This window comes from Liolophura sinensis, chromosome 1 (genome assembly GCF_032854445.1).
Source record: "Liolophura sinensis isolate JHLJ2023 chromosome 1, CUHK_Ljap_v2, whole genome shotgun sequence".
Classification (NCBI taxonomy): Eukaryota; Metazoa; Mollusca; class Polyplacophora; order Chitonida; family Chitonidae; genus Liolophura; species Liolophura sinensis.
This window is the reverse complement of record NC_088295.1, coordinates 44721952-44744827: the sequence shown is the minus strand read 5'-3', so window position 1 is coordinate 44744827 and position 22876 is coordinate 44721952. Positions and strand designations below refer to the sequence as shown.

Here is a 22876-nt window from a genome sequence, read left to right as displayed (position 1 = left end):
AGAAATAAACCCATGGCTGAGTGACAAATCCATTACTGAATTGATTTTCGCTTTATTTTTACCAGATTGCCGTCACCATTTAGCAAATCCAATAAGTCATCGTTGTCATCAGCATCTGTAAATAAAGTCGAGTCCAGCAATGCCAATGCAAACAGTCGTCTAAAGTCCTCCAACAGTGAACGATTAAAAGCTCAACTTAATCAACAGAATAATAACATCCAGCCCCAAAACTCAGGTAAGTTATAGTTGTCTTTTTTTATGTTATAATATATTTGTGAAGAATGTGTACATATTTTGTGCTTTCTAGCATGAACGCCTCAAAGAACACTACCACAGTGTTGGCCAAAATATTCAGCTGAATCCTACTTTTGACCAATGAGGTTAAATGTTACATTGGTTTGAACAACAAGGCTTTGAGCTTAAATCCAACTCTCCTCACTCGCCGGTTCAGCTATGGTGAGTGGAATCTGTCAGGTAAATGATGGGAGATGGTAGTTTTCTTTGAGCTCTACACCTATAGACTGAACGCATTTGTGTTAGTTAGAAGATTTTTCAGTATGACGATAAACCAGAACTGCTGAAATAAATAAGTAAATATATGTGCTTGATCACTCATCAGATGTTATTCAAATCACCTCATCTGAAACATTTACTGAGCTACCTACCTTGGTTGATTAGTGATTAGACTGTTTGCTTTAATCTGCACTGTTTTGAGCTATGGTGTTTTGAGCTGTGATGTTTTGGGCTATGGTGTTTTGACTGCAGGTTTTGTATTTCTGCTTTTAAACATTTATTATTTAAAGAAACAAAATATTGAGTTGATTGTCAGTGGAAAATTGATTCCTGGGGCTGAAATCCAGAACTTTAATCTTCTTGATAAACTAGAATGTTTGATCTTGGATGCTCAAACTTGACTGAAACTGTACTGCCACATACATCCTAGGAGCAGGTATAAAATTTTCATTTTATTAGTTTCATGCATATATTTAAGAGCTTAGTTTGGATTTACAATTCTCAAGGAATTCAGCCTGGGCTATGCAACTATACATTAATATGCTTCAGACAGATGCCTTGGTAAAATGTGGTTTAATGTCAGTATTCACATTTTAATGTCATTGTGAAATGTGAACTCATCCGTTTAGTGTCAGCCATCTTGGCCGTCTGTCTGTAAATTCACACCATAGCTGTCAGTTAACTCTGAGACTGATATTCATCAAGGTCTTGCTTGAACCCAGACAGTCCCAACACATTCCATTATCTCTTTTCCTAACATATACATCTTTGAGTGTTTTACAAATTAACACAAACAAAGGCTCTCTTGTTATATTTGTTAAGTTTCTGATTACCTCTTGCAGATGAAGGTTATAATCCCTCTGGGGAAGCTGTGAGCTTTGCTTTGTTTTGTAAAAATTAATTTCGTTTCTTGTTAGAAATTTCATTCTCATTAAATATCTCTCTTCTTTTCATGAAGTAAAGCATCACATACAGACGTCTTGTTTGCTCCCATGTGGTTTCTTTGCCAAAGCTTAAAATTTGGCAAAAACCAGTTTTAAGACTTTTTTCTCGGCATTAGGAAATTTGGATTCTTGCCAAAAGTCTGTATGTAGTGTTATTTCTAACTGCTACTTTCATTCAAGACTTCCATTTAGCAAGGGTTTGAGAAAAAAGTTTCCACTAAGATTGATTATTAAAAGTTTTACCTTTTTGCCATGAACTATTTTACCTTTATTCCTGGCCATTGTGATGTGTGTATGCATATGTTCAGTTTTCTGAAAGTGTAAGTAGTTGTCAGATTTTTTCGTGATCGTGCATGAATATTTATAAAATCCAGCAAAAGAACGTTATTGGCCAAACTGTAGTGCCTTTGACTCACACTCTGAGAGACAAGAGGTAAGCTAAAGGGCATGTAACCCAAACTGGTACAGAAGGCTGGTTAAAGGTTATTGAAAAAATTTGGACGTACTTCAGAAGTCCATGTGGTTATCCATGATGTCAAGTTGATGGTGACGAGATGGCCATGTGCCAGTGATATATAACCTGTGGTAAAAGTAAGTCATTTTTGTTTTAAAAAAAAACATTTCCTGCACAATTTAATTTGGGTTAAACTGTGTAGATCTCACATTGCAAGAGCACAATAGTGGGCACTAGTCGTCTTTGTGCAGTAAAAAGAAGCTCCACTAAAATAGTGTGTATACTATACATGTACATGTGTGTACCCCTTAAATATGCATCATTGTTAGGAGAAACTGATAGACAGAAATGAGTGGATAAACTACACATTTTTGTGAAAATAACTTATATTTAATTTGTATTATATTATTATATGTGTGTAATTTAGGGAGACACATGTGTATTGTAACTACAGTATAGGCTCCTCCAGGGGATATATACTGCCCCTCATGAATGCATGTTGTTTACCACCTGAAAGCTCTTAACGTTATTATAAGCTTTTGCCATGTGAAATATTATTATCATCCAAGCCTTGGAATCCATTTTGACTTTTGATTCTGATACCAGATTTTTTCTTACTTTTGAATCCTCATGCTGTAGTCCAGATGACAAAAACCATCCTCTTGCTTTAGGGTGTAAAGCTCACTTGCTCAGTTTTCAGTTGAGTTGAATTCAGCGTTCACAGGAAGAGTTATGCACATCCAAGATGTGTTTATTTCATTTGCCCCAGTCTTTCAGTTGATCAGTGAAGCCCAAAAAGAAGAAAAAAACTGATATATATAATCAGTGAAGTATTTATATCATTACTGAATCATTGTAGATGTATACATAGACAACCCAGTCCATCGTCTCTTTGTATGGTTACCTTTTCTTGTATCACTGACCCCATGGTTGTAAGATGTGAGATATGGCCTGGAGGCTTTCTAACTGATAAAATGTTATCTCTTGTGCATGTATAATGTAGTAGAGATAGAATGTCAAGAAGGTCTGTGTTAATTCACAGGTTATTATGACTCTTCTGATTACACAACTGATGTTATCAGATCTAGCCAACAGCCTGTTTGATGCGAGACATTCAAACTGTTTTCAGGCTTTGTATGTAGATCCCAGCCTGTGTTTGGAGCTTAAACACGTGTTAACATGATGTACAATTGACGTACAGGAAGGTTCCGGTTTCCATGGTGTAATTCCAAAACCGCAATTTCCGTGGATGAATGCTTTGATGGATCATGAAATCTGTAAACCGTAGCAGCTTTAGGTATATGAAACTCGGTGCAATCGGGTATGTTTCTGTCCCAGTTAATATGCCACTACCGTAAACTTTATTAAACATAATAAGGTATAGTTTTATATGTATATCTATTTTAATCAAAAATTAGTTGTCAGCATTCAAAATATCGAAGTGCGAGGAACTTTTTAGGTGTTCATGAAAACCAAAGGCATTGTTCTCTCCTGTCAGGAAGTGATTCAGTTTATTTCACAGCGATTAATGCACGGAAGTAATTTACTTTTTGTTTTCTACTTCTTGGTTCTACAGTTTGATGAAATGCTATATGTGATATTTAAAAATCATTGTAGAAAAATGTAGCACGAGGTTTAAGCTCTAAGAACGAAAAGCTGATATTGAAAAAATGTGGACATTGGACAGCATAGGTGTTGACTGGAGTTTTTTTACAAAGTTTATTTAAGAAAATCATTCAGAATGGATTTATGAAGGGATTTTAGCAGAAAATAGCTTGGACACGGGTAACTATTTTCTTGTTGTAAAACTATATAGCTAACTTTTTTTGGTATATACAAAATAATAAAATTGTTTGCCAAAAACAGCCCACTGAGCCTCCATTTGGGAGAATATTTAATTATTATATTAAGTCTTATATTAATACTTTATATTCTAAATATAAATGTCACAGTGTTGCTTTTAACTTTTGTCTGAATTAATGCCCATCACAAACTGAAAAGAAAAGAAGAAAAACAGCCCAGTAACTCTGGTCACAAGCTGGTTATAAGGTCAAAAGCACCGGTGTACAGAACTGTATGAGACTGCAAATGGGGCATTTTTTGGTGTAGACGTCTCTGTCAGTGTGCCGCCGCAGTGACTGGAAAGTTTGAAGAGACCAGGTGGTTATGTATGTAGCTCTATTGGTGGTAATAGACTGAGTTGGGAAACATGCGCAGATTGCAAGCGCTGGTTTGTTCTATTTATCACAATTTTAACAGTGCATGGCCACACTGTTACAGAGGTGGCCCTCCAGACAGCCTTGCCATGGAGTAATAAATTTACCTGAAAGGTCAGTTGAAACTAGGGTTTTTAATCTGCCCTACATAGAACCTGTCGGCTGCTTGACTGTGTACTCATCTGTTTAAATGACTCTGCTTGAATGTGCTCATCTGACTAAATGACTCTTCTTGAATGTAGACTCATCTGTCCAAATGACTCTGCTGACACAAATGTACACAAAGAACATCATCGCCAACATAGCTGGTTTCTTTGTGCGTCTTTTGGAACACGCTGAAAGAAAGATGGTCACATCTGTGTCAGCATACAGTAGTTTCATTTCAGTTTGTGTTCTCTATTTCAGCCAGGCCTGATTTAGCCTGTGATATATGTGTCTGGGACTTGATATATTTGCTAAATTTGGTTCTGGAGCATTCTGAGGTACATGTACTTTCCATTTTATACCTACATAAATATGCCTTGTATACATGTCCAGATATGATAGGCATGAACAACTGTATGACATAAAATGTCCATTTATAAGCCAGTTGATATACATATACATGTTGTTGAGAGTAAATCACCTGTAAATTTGTGAAAATTTTTCACCAACATAAAATCAAATGAAATTTTATGATTAACAGTAAATCACACTTGACTTAATTCCTGTGATTTTCCACTAAATAAACACTTGACTACACTACAGTTCATACAGCGATGTTTTTGTGAAAAATTCAATGAAATTACAGCTGATTTAATTAGCTGTATGATGTGATTTTCAGACATAGGAACTGTTAGAAATGTGACTTGTGAATACATATATTGTTGGATATTTCTGTATGGTGGGGAACACAGCTCCTGGTTTTGGCTATGCTCAGGTTTATATTGTTCTCAGTACAATACAACACATGGGACCATGTGCTTGTTCATTTGACTTCATAAAGATACACACACAGTTGTGTTGGTGAATGGTTGTATTGGTTGTTTGGGTACAGATGGTCCAGCTTAAGGTGGGTGCCCCGGGAAATTGGCATGTGGTGTTGGAGGAGCCTAGAGCCCAAGGGTAATGGTAGTGGTAGCTGGTTAGCACATTGCCCTTGGAGTGGGCAGGAGGAAGCTTTAAGGAGCCAGAGCTGATGTCCTAAGCCCTAGAGTCCAGCTGGCTAAAGATTCAAAGCCTGGAGTCTTCTCTCAGCTATTGTGTTTGTGAGCTTGGCCAGAAAATGGAAGGGCCTTTGTCTTCACACCCTTGGAGTTGGCTTTGGCCCACTGTCCTCTCATCTCCTGGGGTTAGCTCACTGGCTGGCCTCATCCCTGGTCACTGATGAGATGACATACAGCACAGCCACCTTTAGCTACACTCCCTGGCCAAGCCACTGGACAAAGGGCTTAAGCAAGACTCACAGTCTTGCCTTGTGATTAAGGAAAATAGCCTTTAGTCTAGTCTTACAACTTATACAGACTTACAACTTCATGGCCTGGGCTACCTTACATATCTTACATGATTGTGTGACTTCATGTGGAATTAGTAGGCGTGAAATATTAGAGGTAAGACTGGCTGGTGTAATTAATTATGCGCTAGTGATCACAATGAGGCAAGTGCAGATTTGATTGCTGAAATCCTCATGGCATCATGGCTGCAGGATGCAGATGTTGTTGTTGCTACTGGTACTGTAGCATGCATGGTTTAGGGTGAATGTGTCAATGTAGGATCTGGGGTCAGCAGGATTTACTTTATGAATGCAGCTGATGTGTTAAACCGCAAGATATTTTGACAGGTCTTCATTCGCCAGGGTTGTATCTCTGTTTATGTACTTCATTTTATAATTAGTGTATTAGAAGAGAATCATACTGTGCTCCTATTAACCACCTTGCCAGCTGTTTTTCATCCTGTGGTTGTAATCTAGTCCTAGGTGGGAAAGAGTACATAATAGGGAGAGGGGATTTAGTGGGCCAGATGGGGTGGGGCTTGTTTGTTTGGGAGGGGGGGGTGTTGTTGTTGTTGTTTTTGTTGTTTTTTTATATGGTGAGGGATATAGACTATGAACCATTAAGTTTATCAACAAAATCAAAATGTACAATGGACTTGAAGTCAGCAGTAAATTTAATTTTTATGATAATTATCAATCTTAATAAAAAGATCGTTAGAACAAAATCATGCCCCTGTGTAGGCTAACAATTCTGAAGACATAAGTAAGCACTTATGTCCCTTAAGTAAGACCTCAGTATGAATAACTATATTCTTGATATTTTATCACAGTTGCGACAGACATGTTATAACCCACATCTGTTGATATTGTGAGACTGGGATGTATTGTTTATTCCCACAGTCAGATGTCTGGGTTAGAAGGATTAACAATTTCCTGAAACCCTTCAGCCCTTCAGTTTTCAGGACCAGAGTTATATGTACTATGTAGATACTCCCATTGTTCTCTTTGATGGTGTTCTGGCCTGGTCAAAAGTTGTTGGTATCCTATAAAGCTCCTAATAATTTGTTTGAACAAAACGTAAAAGTTTAAATGTAAAAGAAAATTTAGAAATAAATAAAAATGTTGCAGAAATTTAAATGAGGAATAAGTGTGAAAAAATTATGTTTTAATGGTCCTTCAAAAATGCAGATTGGGAAGAGCTGTGACATCCCACAAAAAGTTGATGACATCTTGCTTTGACCAGGTCTTGGTTAAAGGAATTGACTCACAAACTAATCAACATACAAAAGCAACTCAAGAAGCTGCTTGTCAAGGATAATAATTTATTCCGTGAAATAGTGAATTTTATATATTAGGATATGTATGGTAGTTTGTGGTCAGAAGAGGGAAAGGGGCCAGAGTAAGGGATTGGTGTGACAGTCAGTGAAGTGTGAAGGCCCAGCTAGGCTAGGTTAGTTATTATGTGGGTGCACCAAGAGACTCTTTAGCCTGAACAACATTGTTAGGAACCATCCAGGCTTGAACAACATGGGTAAGACACAGTTCCAAACATTCTCAGTCTATGAAAAGGCTATTTGAGTCATAGACATATACCAAGTTTGTTTTCTTTTGTTCGCATTTCTTTACTTTCCCTGTGGAGATATATAATAGAGGTCTATGTATGCCCGATCTTTTAAACTTGAGGCATGTGTTTAGCCTTTGAAAGGAGCAATGCCAGTGACCCGAAGCCTTTGACAGTCTTCAAAACTATATATTCATACTACAGTAATTTACCTGGCTTTTAGGCTGTGAGTCATTTAATTAGCTAATTTTTCAGTTCATGCCTCAGTGTGTACTTTTACAATTAAACTTTTTTTTTTTTCAAATTTTATGAGAAAAAAAATTGGAGAAGTATACTAGATATCGAATTTCATTGCCTACATATTACTAATGTAGAACTGTATATATTAAAAAAAATTTGATTATTTATTATATGGTTCAGTCTTTTTGCCAAGTTTTATTTGTTATATTTTTGTTAAATAAATCGGTCAACAAATACATATACTGTAGTTCTCTTTGAACAAGTAACCTAAAATTTTGTTGTGATCCTCTTGTTTTTTTTTTCCTTGTTGTTGTTGTTGTTATTTTTTGATGGTGCCTTACAAATTTTTTCGACTATGTTGTATTTGCTGTTTGTAAATGCGTGTTAACTTATATTGGCCTATTCCAAGGTTTCACTTGCGAATGGAGATAGCTGTACCATGTCATCAGCAAATGTTATATTTGAACAACTTATAGCTTGGAATCACTTTATCACAGATGTTTATAATATCCTATGTACTTTTTTGTCAAAGTTGAAGTTTGAATCTCCTAAAAACAATAACTCCATTTATCGAAAATTTATATTTGAAATGTTCAGAAAGTTGCCTATCTGTGGTTATGGTGTCAATCTCAGCATGACCCAGTCTGTGGTCTTCTCTCTTTACAAGGTGTTACTACTGTTAAGCTCTAACTAAAGCCCCATGAGATTAGAGAAATAAACAAAGCTAAGGTAACATCAAAGGGCTCACCTGTGTAGCTCTGACAGGTAAGAGTTGACCAGGTGTAATGATCACAGGTGTACTCATATTTGTCTTGGAGCTATTTGCTCTCTAAGCTTGCTCACTTTGCTCGCTTATTTCTTGGGGTAACCACAAGTGTTAAAGGTATGCGGTTTGTTAGTTCCTAAAAGCTTCATTACATAACTATTAAGAAAATAAACAAGTCTCTTAGCCATTTATTTCCGCAAGAATGTGGTGACATTACTTGATATAAGATTGTCAGAATATAACACAGATGTTTGGCTAGGTCAGTGTTAAAGTCTAAATAATTTATTCAGACTCTGGAGATAAAGAATTTTTTTTTTGTGCTTTAAGTTGGAAGCATTTTTGTCAGGTGACTTAAACAAATTGGAAAATTACATCTGTATTTTAAATATTTCATTAATAGATATTTTTTAAGTTAACAGAAAAAGAACTTCATGCAGGAACAATGTGAATATATGTAGCTTAAAATGTTAATAATATATACATATGTATATATATGTATACATATGTATTATTCCACATCTACAGTTATGTTGACAAGTTTATTAATTTATATTTTAATAATGTCTTTTGGAGCAGTATATGCAGGTTAATTATTTTTAAGGCAAAAACTGTATGATAAGAATTCTTCTGTAAATTATCATTATTATACTGTTACAGAATCATTTCATAAATGAATGAGCTGTGTTGAAGCTATAGCTGTGATGAATTATTAGGCATCCTGCATACCAGACTTACTCCCATTCAATCAGTACAGAATTCTTTAACTTCATTCTGAACATTTTTTTCCTGTGTTCATACATGACGGTATAGGATGTAGATTTCATGAGATAATGAATTAATTAACCTCTGACCTTACTTGTGTTGCTAACCTCAGTGTTTAGATGTGTTGTTGATCAAGGTTTTGTATAACAGCACACCTGTCCGGTATAATTAAGGCTTTAATAAATTCAGTACCTGTGAGGTCTTTGTTAATGGATGCTGTGACATAATCAAGCTGAATAATGAACAGCTGATGATGAATCATGCTCAAGTTTCTGACCGTATGACTCTAATAATATTCACTGGCTTGGCCACTAATCTCTCTGTTGTGATGCCTTGATTGCTAATTAATCACATCACTAATTAAATTCAGTTTTGATCTAGTTCTACATCACTGTCAGATGCAGTAATCTGTGAAATTTAATCCCTGAGTTGTGAGAGAGTGAAAGACCCCAAGTAATATATTAAGGGTTGGGGGCCTCCGTGGATCAGTGTAATGACCCAGGAGCCTCTCACCAATGCGGTCACTGTGAGTTCAAGTCCAGCTCATACTGGCTTCCTCTCTGGCTGTACGTGGGAAGGTCTCTCAGCAACTTGCGGATGGTCGTGGGTTTCCTCCGGGCTCTGCATGGTTTCCTCCCACTATAAGCATGTCGCCGTAGCATAAGTGAAATATTCTTGAGCACGGTGTAAAACACCAATCAGATAAATAAATAAATATATTAAGGGTTCATTAAAAAGACCTTACAGAGATATCATTTACCCTCGTTTCCACCACACAGGAACCTGACCAATGTAAGTGAAAACTTGCATTAAAAAAATAAAGCAAATAACACACATAATGGGACTTTAATTAATTTATTTAATTTGACATTCATCCCGTGCACTCTTTTGTATCAAGAATATTCTTTATTGGCTTACAGTTGTATTAAATTTACGTTGCTTTTTAAACTGTTCAGTTAATTTTAAGGTCGCACTCACTTTTAAAAGGGATTTTCCATTGGTGGAATTAAAGTCTATTATCTAAGGTTAATTAACCCCCTCTCCCACCCCCCACCCCCCAACTCAAACCCTTTCAACATACCACTGACACCTTCCAAGGTTATTACCACCCCCTGATCACTCCCTTGAGCATGAGGTACATTGGTACCAAATTTGATAAACCAGGTGTCATTAGGTGCAGTGACCAACACACATCTGCTGTTGTGGTCAGAGTATAGGTTAATTGTTGTGTGAACAAGTGGCCTATGTTTGCACCCAGCTGAAAGTTAGGCAGTGGGTCATTAGACTCTACCTGATATCTCTCCCCATGGATGAGATGAGGGGGGAGGGGGCGTTCTGATGGACAGTTTGGGCAGACTGGGTGCTCTTTGGGGTCAGCATCTACACTGGTGTACATGTATGTATTTGTACACCTTCCAGATAAGGAAACGGGCATCTGCCTCTAACAACAACACTACAGCAGTATGCTGCACGGAATGTCCAGCCCATTGACATTTTCAAAGGTTACCTTACCTAGAGTATAGGACAATACTTGACATGTGTTGTTGAGTAGGATATGTCAAGATATGTTCACTATAGACTTTCACAACAGGATTTACCATAGCTTTGTCACATGTGAGAGGGGAATATGGTTGGTATGTATATTTGATAGGTTTGGTAACCAGGCACGAGAGTTGAATCTTATCTTATATGGTCTCTTACATGGATGTATATTATAAAATTGTCTGTCTGCCGTCTGAGGTTAGAAATATGCATATTTTCTATAAAGTATCACTGAATTTTATGCTTTATTACATTCATATAAGATCTATGGTATTTCAGCATGTTATGGATCTGTATGTACATGTGTACAAATTTTATTTAAATCTGAAATATTGCCTAAATGAGCATAAATTCCATCCATGTCTGACCTGCCCATCTTTCCTGATTGTGAGAGTTTTATTGATTTAGAAAGGTGTTTTCAGGTTTCTGGGAACAGAAGATGATATTCTACAGGAAAATTGTAATGTCAGCAACCAAAACATTATTATCTGACATTCATTTGCCTCTAAAAATCCACTTTTCTGGGCTTAATTTTAGGTCATTTAAAGTATGTATTACAATAGGAACGTTTATTGAATTAATTCATGAAGATATCAGTTATGTCTATAGTTAAGTTGCAAGTGTACACATATACCCTACTCTTTCTAATCTTTTACTCTCTCTAAGTATAGCTTTGCAATTGTGCTGAAGTGAAATGAATCATGTTTTTTTTTCAAAAGGGTAATTCTATAAAATATGATAGTTTGTACTCTTTAGATGGCAGAAAGTAACAGTATTTATATATGAATTAAATTTAGATTAGCTTAATTTATATTATTTACATGTTATATCTAGACGGCACATAACAACACTACGGATTCTTGCTAGAAAACTTTTCAGATTTATTTTATAAGAGACAGAAGTGAAAACAAATCATGTTGTTTATTTGCTGACACTTATACACTTTGATGGCTACATATGTTCATAGGTGTGATTGTCTGATGAGAATACAGCATCAGTGCATATGTACCTAGGGCATCGTTGTTTACTTGTTATCCATCTGGCTCGGGGTCAAAGGGTATACAATCTGTGTATACACTTTATATACTGCCCTTTATCGCAGTGTTCAAGAGCAAGAGCAATACAAGTGCTGTTTATGCTGGAAAAGAAATATGCTGATAGCCTCTCATAATTTTAGATTTTCATTTTTTTTTGCTTTGTGTTTAGTTACTAAAAGTCACTGATTTTATTCTGGCAGTATATATTTGGAGAACGTTTGTGGTATAAAGTTTTTTGTCATTTTGAACATATATACTCATTGAATTAAACAACTATATAAGTATAAGGATCATCTTAAAACAGGGTTTTTTTTTAATATTTTAGAGTATTGAAAAGTCATGCTGGATGAAAAATGCTTATATAAGACATATTTTCTGTCCTTTTGTGGAAGCAGTTAGATGAGGCTTCTAGCATATCAGTGGTATTTGTCTTGATAGTTTATTGATGGGAAATAATGTCATGTTATTTGTGAGTTAGTGTGGCCAAATTTCCGGTGTTGAGACATCCATCAATGTCACATTGCCCGTGACTTGATGGCGACATATCAACAACACTGATCAGGGCCCTGATTTACCTGTGTCCAGACAGTTTCCTCAGGTGATTTGAGCACTTTGATCTCTTACCCCAGACTCTGATTGATAAAATTTAGGGGTTGAAGAGCTGTTTATTACTGTTCTGATGGTTCACCTGTCAGTGGCTTGCCTCAGGGCAAAGGTGTATGTTTAAGGTTCTGGTCCTGGAAATTCTAAACCACAAATTCTGTTCATTTAAAAACCGCAGGTCAAAACGTGTGTAGTTCATTGGATCCGGCAGTGTGTTTGAGAAGAAGGCACCAAGGTCAAGACAATGACAGGAAATTCCTGTGGTCAGGACTCCACAACTCTTTGTTTTCCGAAGCACAATGTCTGTCTGTCGACTTTCAACTCTACTTGTAATTCACTTATCTCAGATTCACTAAAGATTGGTGGGCATGCGTGTGGTACTGTATGTACTTGAGTTTGTCTTGTTTTATGTAAATTTTAATGTGACTAATCGTGCAAGGTTGCAGGGGGGGGGGGGGGGGGGGAGTGTTGCTGAGACTGACTATAATACTTGTTCTGATAAGTGTACCACTCCTGTAGATTTAGAACACTACGGGAATCAGTTATAAGAAGTTTGGTAGAATATTTTCTGTATGAATGTAGTACAAGTAAACTTTCTGAAGATTACCGTTTTTCTGGAGTTTAAATATTTGTCTTCATTGTTTAACAATTTTTTCAGCTCATTTCAGACAAAATGTCATCTTTTTATGGATGAATAAATGTCTTGTCTTCACTTCTCATGATAATGCCGAAATTCTCTCACTTCTAAGCTCAAGTCCTGATATGACATTAAACTTTCAGAAGGAACTTACATAGTAGACAAACTAGGTGTTAATGTGTGGGAAATTTTACATGCCTGTTTTTATTAATAATGATGATTACAGTTGATGAAATGAATGTCCTGGATCATCAGCTCAGAAAGATCTTGCCACTTAGCCTTTTAGTTTATCATGTGAACTGATCTACATGTCACACATGACCTGATAAAGAAGGGCTGTTTTCTCATACATTGAGAGTCTAGGAATAGATTGCAACAGTTAAATGACTCCGATTTAAAGACACCTTACATGCTGACTGAAAGAGGATTAAATATTAAGGAGTGGAATTAAATTTAACTACTTGACCCCCCTCCTCCCCCTTTCTTTTTAGATTTTATACCTTTGTAAATTTAGGTGTCATTCAGAACATTGACTCATGTTTTATCAGGTCTGGTTGTCTTTAGGCTGTTGAAACTTGGTTAAGAAAATATATTTGATTTGAAAATGGAGTAGGGATAAGAAGTGGACATTATGAATGACCATATACTCAGACAATAAATCATTCTAAAGTATTCTGAACTCTATAGACTCATAAGGCTTCGATAACAAATGGTTGTTTTTAGGAATTATTCTTTGACGATGTTGAAATAATGGATTCGATAGATGGGTTGCTAGTACATGAATAATCTTGGGAGTTTAGCAGGTGTCTTTATGTCTGGTAATGTCCCACTCCAAAGTTGTTGGTGTGGACAGGGTTTATCTGGGAGTCTTGGTATCACTGTCCTTGTGGACTCTGAAGGAGAAAGGTGTAAGGACAGTGTGGCTTGTCTTATCTCATCACAGAACTCTCCAGTCCCAATCTTGTCCTCACTGAGATGAGCGGTTTTGTTTACAACTGAGTCTGGTGCATTGATGGTGGATTTCTCAAGTGCTGGCTGTCGTCTGTTCTCCCCCTAACAAAGAACTTAGGGTCTGGAATATTTGAAGCCTTATTTCCGTCACAGATCAGGAAAAATCAATGTAGACATAGGCTAAATGTCTGCTCTGAAATAATTTAATTTTGGGTTTCTATCTCCACTCTTTTTCAGAGAGAATTGCGTAAAAAAATGCTGCTTCTCACTTTCTGGCTTTGATTACAAGAACAGGATTTTCTTTGGATATTTATTTCTTGGATGTGATTTTTTTTCCTCAAACATTTACCTAACTTTGTTTTGTGGAAACTTCACACTGAGTTTGGATGGGTTTTAAGACAGGGGAGGTAATTTGAATGAATAACACACATTTAAAGTGAACCCCATCTTCATCATTTCATATACAGTAGTACAGTAAATTATGCATAATTTTATGGAATTTTTCACCAATTAATAAGAACTTCAAATGTATAACTTCAAATCCTAAATAAGATGTACATCTATCATGGATGTCCATGGTCAAGGCCCATGTATTGTAAGTGAAACAGCCTGAAGATTGTAGTCTCCTATGGTGTATCAACTACGTGGCATTATTTATAATTCTTGCATCAATGTATTTCTGAAGGGGAGGTATAACAGATGTATTAAGATTAAGGTTGTGAAAGTTAAAATGTTAATTAAGTTACCTGGTCTAATTGAGGATGTTATTTCTGTGTTATGGAAGGTAGCGTTACTGCGGTTTTATAATTTCTGAATCTGCTGAGGGCTGTTAACTCCTCAGTGAATATGGCATGTAGACTAGAAAAGTCTAGAAGCTTTATTGATAGATTGATTGATTGACGACATAACTCGTTGATTGTCTCATTGTCCCAATACTCAATCTTTCTTTGAAATGTCCCTACCCCTAAGTCTCCAACTAATGGCTTTATTAGCGTTACTAATATGGGTTGCATAAGCCAAGCTCTCAAGCCTGGTGATAATGATGCCTAGCTAGGAAGGGGAGACCTGTTGCTTATTGCTTCCTGCCCTGCAGCTGTGTTTTGGACAGACAGTAAGTGCTAAACCAGCATGTATTACGCAGGACCCAAGACATATTGCGCTTAATGACGTTGGATGTTTTAGTAGCAGTAGCTGATGTGGGCAGCCATGTTGGCAGTGGCTTTTTGGATGAGGAGGAAATGTGGCCCATGTTCAATTGACAAATCACCTGAGGTTAACATTAGGGTTGGCAAGATAAGAGCCAGCTGCCAAGAACAAGTGGTCTTCCTTCAGCGTGGCGATGACAGAGACTAATCAATAAGTCTCACCTCTCCATTAGATCCCTCCTGCTCCCTTATATATTAGACAGACATTGATCTGCCTTCTGTGAAGGAATGATCATTAGACGTTCCAGACTGTCTTTTCTTGTTACCTGAATGGGTGCTCTTGATGAAACTATAAACCAATACGCCCTCGGACTTTGCTTCAAGGATATGCCATATACATTGGGCCTCTCTGGAGGCAACGTTGTTCCCTTACAGGTTGTTTGGTATACGATGTGTTTTGACACCATAATCTGCTCAGAGGTGCTCAGGTTATATAAGCAGTTTCATGTTGAAACTTCCAAAGATTTTTGATGTAAGACTGACTGTAATGTGTCCATAAGACATTTTTTTACTTAACATTTTTTTCTTCTTTTGTCTTTTGTAGGGACTTCACAGCTCAACAGCAAAAATCTCAACAATAATTGCTCCAAGGAGACCCCGAGTGGCATCCCCACCAGGGCAACATCCCCAGGGGGTCAGCATTCTGGCATCCCCACCCCAGGCGGCCGGTTGCTAGGGAGCGTACGAGGACAGTCTTTCTCAGACAAACACGCCAGCAAGCTTTCCACCTCCACAAGTTCCACAAGCTCAACGGGATCCGGAACAGGATCCTCAGGAACTTCTTGCAAAGGTCTACAGAAGGGTGGTGCAGCCAACAAAAACTCTATGTTGGACAAATTTAAGTTTTTCAATTCCAAAGAGAAGGAGAAGAGCAAATCTGGAGTGGCGAAAAGTGCTTCTAAAAGCAGCACTGCAGCCAGCGCCACCAGCTCTAGCTCCAAGAGCGAATCGGACTCGCGGAGCGGTTTAAACCTCCGTGGTACCAACGCGACTGATGGTGCAACCAGTGGGTCCAGTAGCCCTAAAACCGGCATCCGCGGACTTAAAAAGGGATGGGGTAGGTCTAGTAGTAAGAGAGATGCTGCCAGCCACAAGAAAGCCTCAGAAGACAATGCATCAAAACGAAGCACACCTTCTCCATCACCATCGCCTCAGGGACAGCCCCCATTACCGGGCAGTGGACTAGCCAGTGGGCACCGCAACTCACCCACACCCAGCAGGAAGGCTGCAAGTGCTAAATCATCAGACAAAAATGACAAACATGCCTCACAACATAGCCCACCTTCATCAAAGAAAGGCTCCAAAGTCAGCAGCCTGATCCCCAAATCTGCCTCAGGATGCAAACCAAAAACATCCACGTCATCTAACTCCTTATCATCCGCAGCAGGTATTCAACCCGCCTCTCACATCCCAGGATATGCTTCTACAGGCATTCCTAAACCTGGTGGCAAAACAGGCAAGAGTTCCAGTGAAAAGGGAGATAAGTCTAAGTCTGGTTCAAGTAAAGAGTCCAAGAGTAATGGCAATGGTTCCATTTCACAGAAATCCTCTTCTGTAGGGTCAAAGAGTTCACAAGCTCAGCAGCTTCCCCAGCAATTGGCACAGCATCCTGGCATGTCGTATGCAGAAAATGGAAGCTATGGGAAGGCTAAGTCAACCGATGTAAGACTAGAATCTAGAGTAGACAGAATGCATAATGCCATCAGTAATAACAGTTCTGCAAACACCCAATACTCCAAGAATTCCATGTCATCATCACCTGCACCATCATCGGCACCGCCGTTACCTCCGAGAAATCCTAACATGTCAGGGAGACCCATTACCCCACAAAATGTTCCGAAAATGGACCAAAGTACACAGTACACAACTAACTCCAGACCTCTCCCAAACTCAGGGAGCTTAGCAAAGAACTTAAACAACCAGAGTTCCGCAAGCAAGTCGGACGGCAATACTCAAACAAGCTTGTCTGCATTGCAGAGAGTTGTATCCCCTGGAAAATCCCCACCCATGAAAGATGTGAGCAATGCCAGTATTAGCAGTAACGATTCAATGAGTACTGGAGCCACGAGCCAGAGTGACTCAACCCCCTCCTCTAACAGTGGGGGAAATAAAAGTGGCTCCTCGAACGAAAGTGTTATTTTCAGGCCCTCCAGTTGTGACGAACTATCAGGTTCAGAAAAGAGTGTTTCAAATTCTCCCAAACTTGGGGTGAAAAGTTTGCTGTCCCAATCCCCCAGTGCCAAAATCCACGTCCCCCATGTGTCACACGTGAGCCACCCTCAGCCATCAACTGTGACGCAGCCAACTCATCCCAGACCCACCGAGAAAATGGAGACGACGTTCGACACAGAGGTGAGAACAGAAACCATAAGCAATGTCCCAAAAGAGACGACGTTTTCTGACAAACAAGAAACCACTTTTACCGACGATTCCGGTGAAACGCTGGACATTAAACCCATGCAGCCAATCATGCGCGCTCTGCCTTACGGATATTTCCGAGGTTTGACCTCTGCAGCTGGGGCCAACAAAAACTTCCATATCCCTGGTATCTCCGTGCCAACTTCCATGTACGGCAGTATCTCCAGTCGTTTGGCCATCAACCGCTCATTAGCGGATCCTTCCAGGATGTATCCGCATCCTGTGAAGAAGGCCGGATCTCATGTACTGGAGCCGGACTATGGCTCGGATCTGGATACATATGACTACGTTTCTGGATACATGTCCGACGGTGACATTCTGAAGAGTAACCGGCTGGATGACAGTTGCAGTGGATACATGAGTGAAGGTGGCGCATCACTGTATGCCCGGCGACTTCAGCAGAGGTTCCGTGAAGGCATGCAGGCCGTCAAGGAGTGTATGCAGAAGAGTAGCGGACTGATAGATGATGACAGGTAAGTTTTCTGTAATTCACTTTACGACATACATTCTTTTGCTGGTGTTTTTCTTTTTTGAATGAAAACACAAGTACCTTCAGGGAGTTTGTTATCACTACAGTACTTTTTCACATATATTCCTTTCTGTTAATGCACTTTGGGCAGAATTGTGGGACTAATTTTTCAAGTTGGCAGAAGAAATTTCAAAATGGATGTCCACCAAGGTTCACATACAGAAAGTTACTGGACTTCAAAAGTTTATATTAAAAGATTTCATTTTGGATATAAAAGACTGATTGGAGAAGAGTTTTTTTTTTAAATTCCTGACCATGTTAGTACTGTTTACTGAGTGCCTGATCACTACATACTGTGAAGTCATTTCAATCCACTTACGAATCACACTGAGAGTATCCAGTAGTTTACATACCCAGACAAAATCCCAGTGGTGCTGGATAAGTGGCTGGTTGAAATCTGGTGCCCACCTGGAGTCATCAAGCTGATCATTTTCACTTGTTGCGAACAAAGTTAAACTTATGAATATTAAGCTTATTATCTAACAGGCTTTATTGGTTCTCTGTCTGGTAATTAGATTATCATTGATGAGAAAATGTTTCTGAAAAGATAGGAATATTTACTTACTGTAACAAAAAGCAAGTTTTCAGCTTCAAGTTACATATACTACACAGTATATGTTTCAGTTCAAAATCACAGTCATAAAAATGTAATTTAAGACAAAGTTGCTTACCTATATTTTCACTCTGATGTAAGGAATTGTTTTGGCTGAAATACAAAAATCCAATTTTCTATTATTTTTTTTAAAAGTTAGACTACAGTTGTCTTTTTAATTGAAAACGAACAAAACATACTTTATTGATTTGAAAGTATCATCAGAGTTTTTTATTGTCAAGAAATTTAATTAGAGGGCATGTTGGCCGATGTACAGGCTGATTCTGTTTTTCAAGTTTAGCGAATCACAAAAAAAATCTGCGCTAAATGGTGCTGCATAATCAAGACAGAGATTAAATTATTCCATTGAGTAAGATTAGTCTGCATTTAAATTTCAAAGGTATTGCCTGTAACAAATATAAAAACTAAACTTCAGTGGTGTGACAGAAACCTCATTAAGAACAACAGTTTTCACAAAAGGCATAGAGGCGGTGTAGTTGTCAAATCGATGCCAGTGGTTTATTTTAGGGAGTTAATAGGATTTAAATATTTTTTATTGGTCTGCAGATATTAAAGTCCTGCTCCGCTGTATGTGTTATTCATGGTGACTCTATAGGAAATGCCCAGTCTTACACCAGATTAAAGCAGACCACCGTTGTAGCGTTTAGTGAGGTATCAGCACATGAAACAACAGGGGGAGTAACTCTGAGCACCATTTAGTGATGGTCAGATGGTATTGTTTGGTATGAGCTGATGAGCGCGCAAACATGCGCATGTTCATTTGTAAATACATCTCTGTGGATAGATGGCACTAACTCTTGATGCCAAATACTTTAATTTTATCATTCAAAATTCATTGTTGTATACCTTTTTTTTCTAATATTTCTGTCATTTTTATCCTACTAATAGTTTGTGTATCTGGAGAAAGAAAGAAGCGTATATGGATGTTCACATGAAGTGTTTGTTGACATCAAAAACATTTCTACCACTTTAAGTGTACTTTGTCTCTTTATATTGCTTTTATTATTCACTGGCATGCGTAAAACATTGTCAGCAGATAACATTATATTGCATTCACTCGTACATCCATTTGTTTTTCATCGCTTTGCTTTAATACATCTTGGATTTAGTAAGCTCACTATATTCTTAGTGTAATGTTGGGCACAACAATCAAATAAAAACGAATACATGAAGCTAGTTTCAAAACTTTTCATTAGATTACTAGCTATTAAATGCTGAATTTGTCATGCAAGTTACCAGAATGATGAGCAATAACGTTGAGCTATTCTGTAATTGTTCCTGCTGTATCTCTGACCTTTATCTCTGAAATTTGGTAATCATAGAGGCTTTCAAATTTCCTGCTATTTGATTGGTGGATATCCTGTATTACTGCTGTAGAGATGTCACAGGGGTCCTCTGACATGTAATACTGTAGGAAGGCCAACAGTAGTTAATTCTTCTTCTTTTATTGCCCAACTGTATCTCTTGGAATGCATAACATTTACTTCTGAATAAAGTTTAGTTGAAAGAATCTTGTTCCCATAAAACAAGAGCTATCTTAACCCAGAAAATTGCAATATCTGTTTATTAATTCTGAGAATAGCATAATAAAATGCTGAAGTCTTTAAGTGCGAAATGAATTCATTCTCCGATTTAACACTAAATGTGCTTTGCACGATATACATGTAGTTATGGTTTGAAGTATTTCAGATAACAAGGTGTGCCATTTTAAATGTACACATTTGGCTCATTTTGTGTGCCTTCCATAAATCGATCAATAATGTTTTTCTATAAATTAATCAGGGCCTATTGAAACCCAAATTATTAAATAGCATGGCCTTGCAGACTGTAGACATGTGTGTTGAAGTCAGGCCTGACATTTGCCCTTAGTGACCAGGGAGAAGATGGGGGCATGGACAAGGGGCTGTGGGAGATGCTAGGTACATGGCTAAAGGTCCTTGGGTGCATTTTTAGTCTTATAGTAACAGCTGGACAGTGTGTAAAGTGACCTTTCTGACTCAAGCAATGACCACTGGTACTGTTGAGGATATCACAGAATAAGGCTAGGAGACATCCTGGCTGAAACATTTGGAGGGTAAATGCTCCAGTCCGTTGCGAAGTAACTTTTAATTGCATTTTCTGTGAATTTAAAAGAATGCACCACTTAGCTGGTTTAGGGTGTGCTAAATAAGGTCCTAGGCTATGTGGCAATGTTAGGCTCTGCTTCAGTTGGAAGAAGAGTGTAAGTATGATTATATATACATATATATATATATGTGTGTGTGTGAGTGTTTGTTATTTACCTGCTGCAGCGTACGTAGAATTCAATGTAGTTTCATGAAGAAAAGAAAACTTTCTGGATGACTGCAGACATGTAAGTCTTTAAAATAATCCATCTTTATCCAGATAGATCTGAATTTTAGCTGACCTCTGGTCCTTGAAATTCTACATTAATACTTCGTAGGTATCACTTTTCTTGTTTGTTTATTGTTCTTCATTAGTAAAAGTCCAGTTTTATCTGTTAAGTATGTTCAACCTTAATCATCACAGCATTTTTTATTTTCAAAGGGAAGTTCTAGCTATGCAATAAAGGACAGTGATTTAAAACCCAGTGCCAAGAAATAAGTTAATTTATGTTTGAACAAAGATGCAAACAATTAGTAGCATACTCTGAAAGTACATGCTTCTCATCAAAGTACAGATAAGTAAAAATTTTCAGGTGTATACTTTTTGAGAAATTAATTTACTCTCCAAGTGTGGAATTTGTTTTTCATGTTGACCAGTTTGGTGAATTGTTCTAAATTTTTGTTCTGTATCTTATTTTTGATCTTCAAGTGAAAATAAAGCTGAAATACTACCATATGAAATAGTAAGAATTAAAATGTCTGGATTATGCACACATGTGTTGCCACTTTGTTTTGTGGACAGACTCGATCTATTTACTCCCAGCTTGGTGTAAGTTGAGGTAATGTGCCAGCAGTACGCTTACTAATCTAATTATCTAATGAAACAAGGGCTAAATATAAATTTCGCTGTGTGTGATCTTGTTGAAGCTCAGTTTTGCTGCCAGGGCAACCACTGTTTGAAAAAAAAAGCTGCTCTACCTTTCACCTTTGGCTAAGTTACAATGTAGCATAAGTAATTGGCAAAATCATATTTTCATGTAAGGCGGCTGACATTTAGAATGTTATTTTTTAGCACTCAAAGCATGTACATCTAAGTGCATTTGTAATGTGTGTTTGAAGTGATGGGAAACAATGGTTCAGTTAATTAGGTCTTGACCCACATTTACTGTTGGCAAAACTAAGTTAAATGGCCCATTCAATGCATAGGCATGACTGTAATTGCCCAAATTTGTTGTAAGAATCATCCAGAGCACCATTGATTCTAAACATAATTACTGACAATTGGTTATTGCAACTTTTTTATTTGTTATAAGATTTATATTTGAGTAAGTAATTCAGTTTGTATTATGTATTTTGGAAGAATAACCTCTTTATTATTGTGGGGTTTACCATTTTGATGCAAAGTGACTGTAGACATAACAAGTTGTCCATAAGACAGCCTGTACAAAAAAATACAAGAGTACGATGTTTCACCAGAGGACTAAATGCCAGTATCAACTGCAAACTATATATATTTTTAACAATGATGAGTTCACATCAGATGTCACAGAGTTCTGGCTCGGTGGCTGTTTGAAAGATAAGGTGGTTATTTGCAGGGTGTCTTCAGTAAATATCAGTCTGTCATTTGTAATTAATATCATGGGGAGTGATAACAGTGGAGCATGGAGACAGAATGTTTGCATTGGCAGCAAATACCATCTGGAACACGCTGTTGCGCTTTTACCATTGCAAATTCCTCATGGTGCAATTTGATATTGTCTGTTCCCAAACCTTTGCATAGGGAAACTCTTTCGAGAATTACAGTGAAGTTGTTGATCTATAGTATGTGACGGTACCAGTGATAAATACCGAAATTCTTTTGGAGTTCTGGACATAACTGGTCTGCTCCAAGCACTGACAATTTCTCACTTCACTGGAGAGTAAGCCACCAGAAAACAGCAAAGGATTGCAATGGAACTATGTTTGGGTTTGAGCCTAGTAACCCAGATGCCAGAGCAGTGTTCGCTTCACTGTGAGAATGCAGGTTTGGCTCACGAGCTGTTATTAATCTGGAGCCCTACTAGAGGTGGATTTGTATCCGCAACTGAAAAGCTGCACACCCCCAGTCATAGTAAATAGGGTTGTTATCAAGATCCCACTGACATTTGGTGCAGTGGTTAATCTTTGCATCAGCTGGTCACTACAGACTTGCCAGGCAGAGGTACACTGTGAGTACAAAAACATTGGGCTTTTGACTAAGATTTTTTTAAGGGTAGTTCAGACTTGAAGAGCTCAGATTTAAGTCCTTTGAATAGATGTAAAAGGTTGTA

The 22876-nt window shown here is 37.7% G+C and overlaps 1 protein-coding gene across 4 annotated transcripts in view; it reads left to right on the top strand.

Moving 5' to 3' along the window:
* LOC135466787 (neuron navigator 2-like) overlaps positions 1–22876 on the top strand; it is a 195840-nt gene that overhangs the window by 102996 nt on the left and 69968 nt on the right. For all 4 annotated transcript variants that reach the window (XM_064744503.1, XM_064744476.1, XM_064744493.1 and 1 more), the window contains exons 6-7: positions 66–235; positions 15447–17793. In XM_064744503.1, the coding sequence (XP_064600573.1) occupies positions 66–235; positions 15447–17793 (2517 nt within the window). The remainder of the gene's footprint in view (positions 1–65; positions 236–15446; positions 17794–22876) is intronic.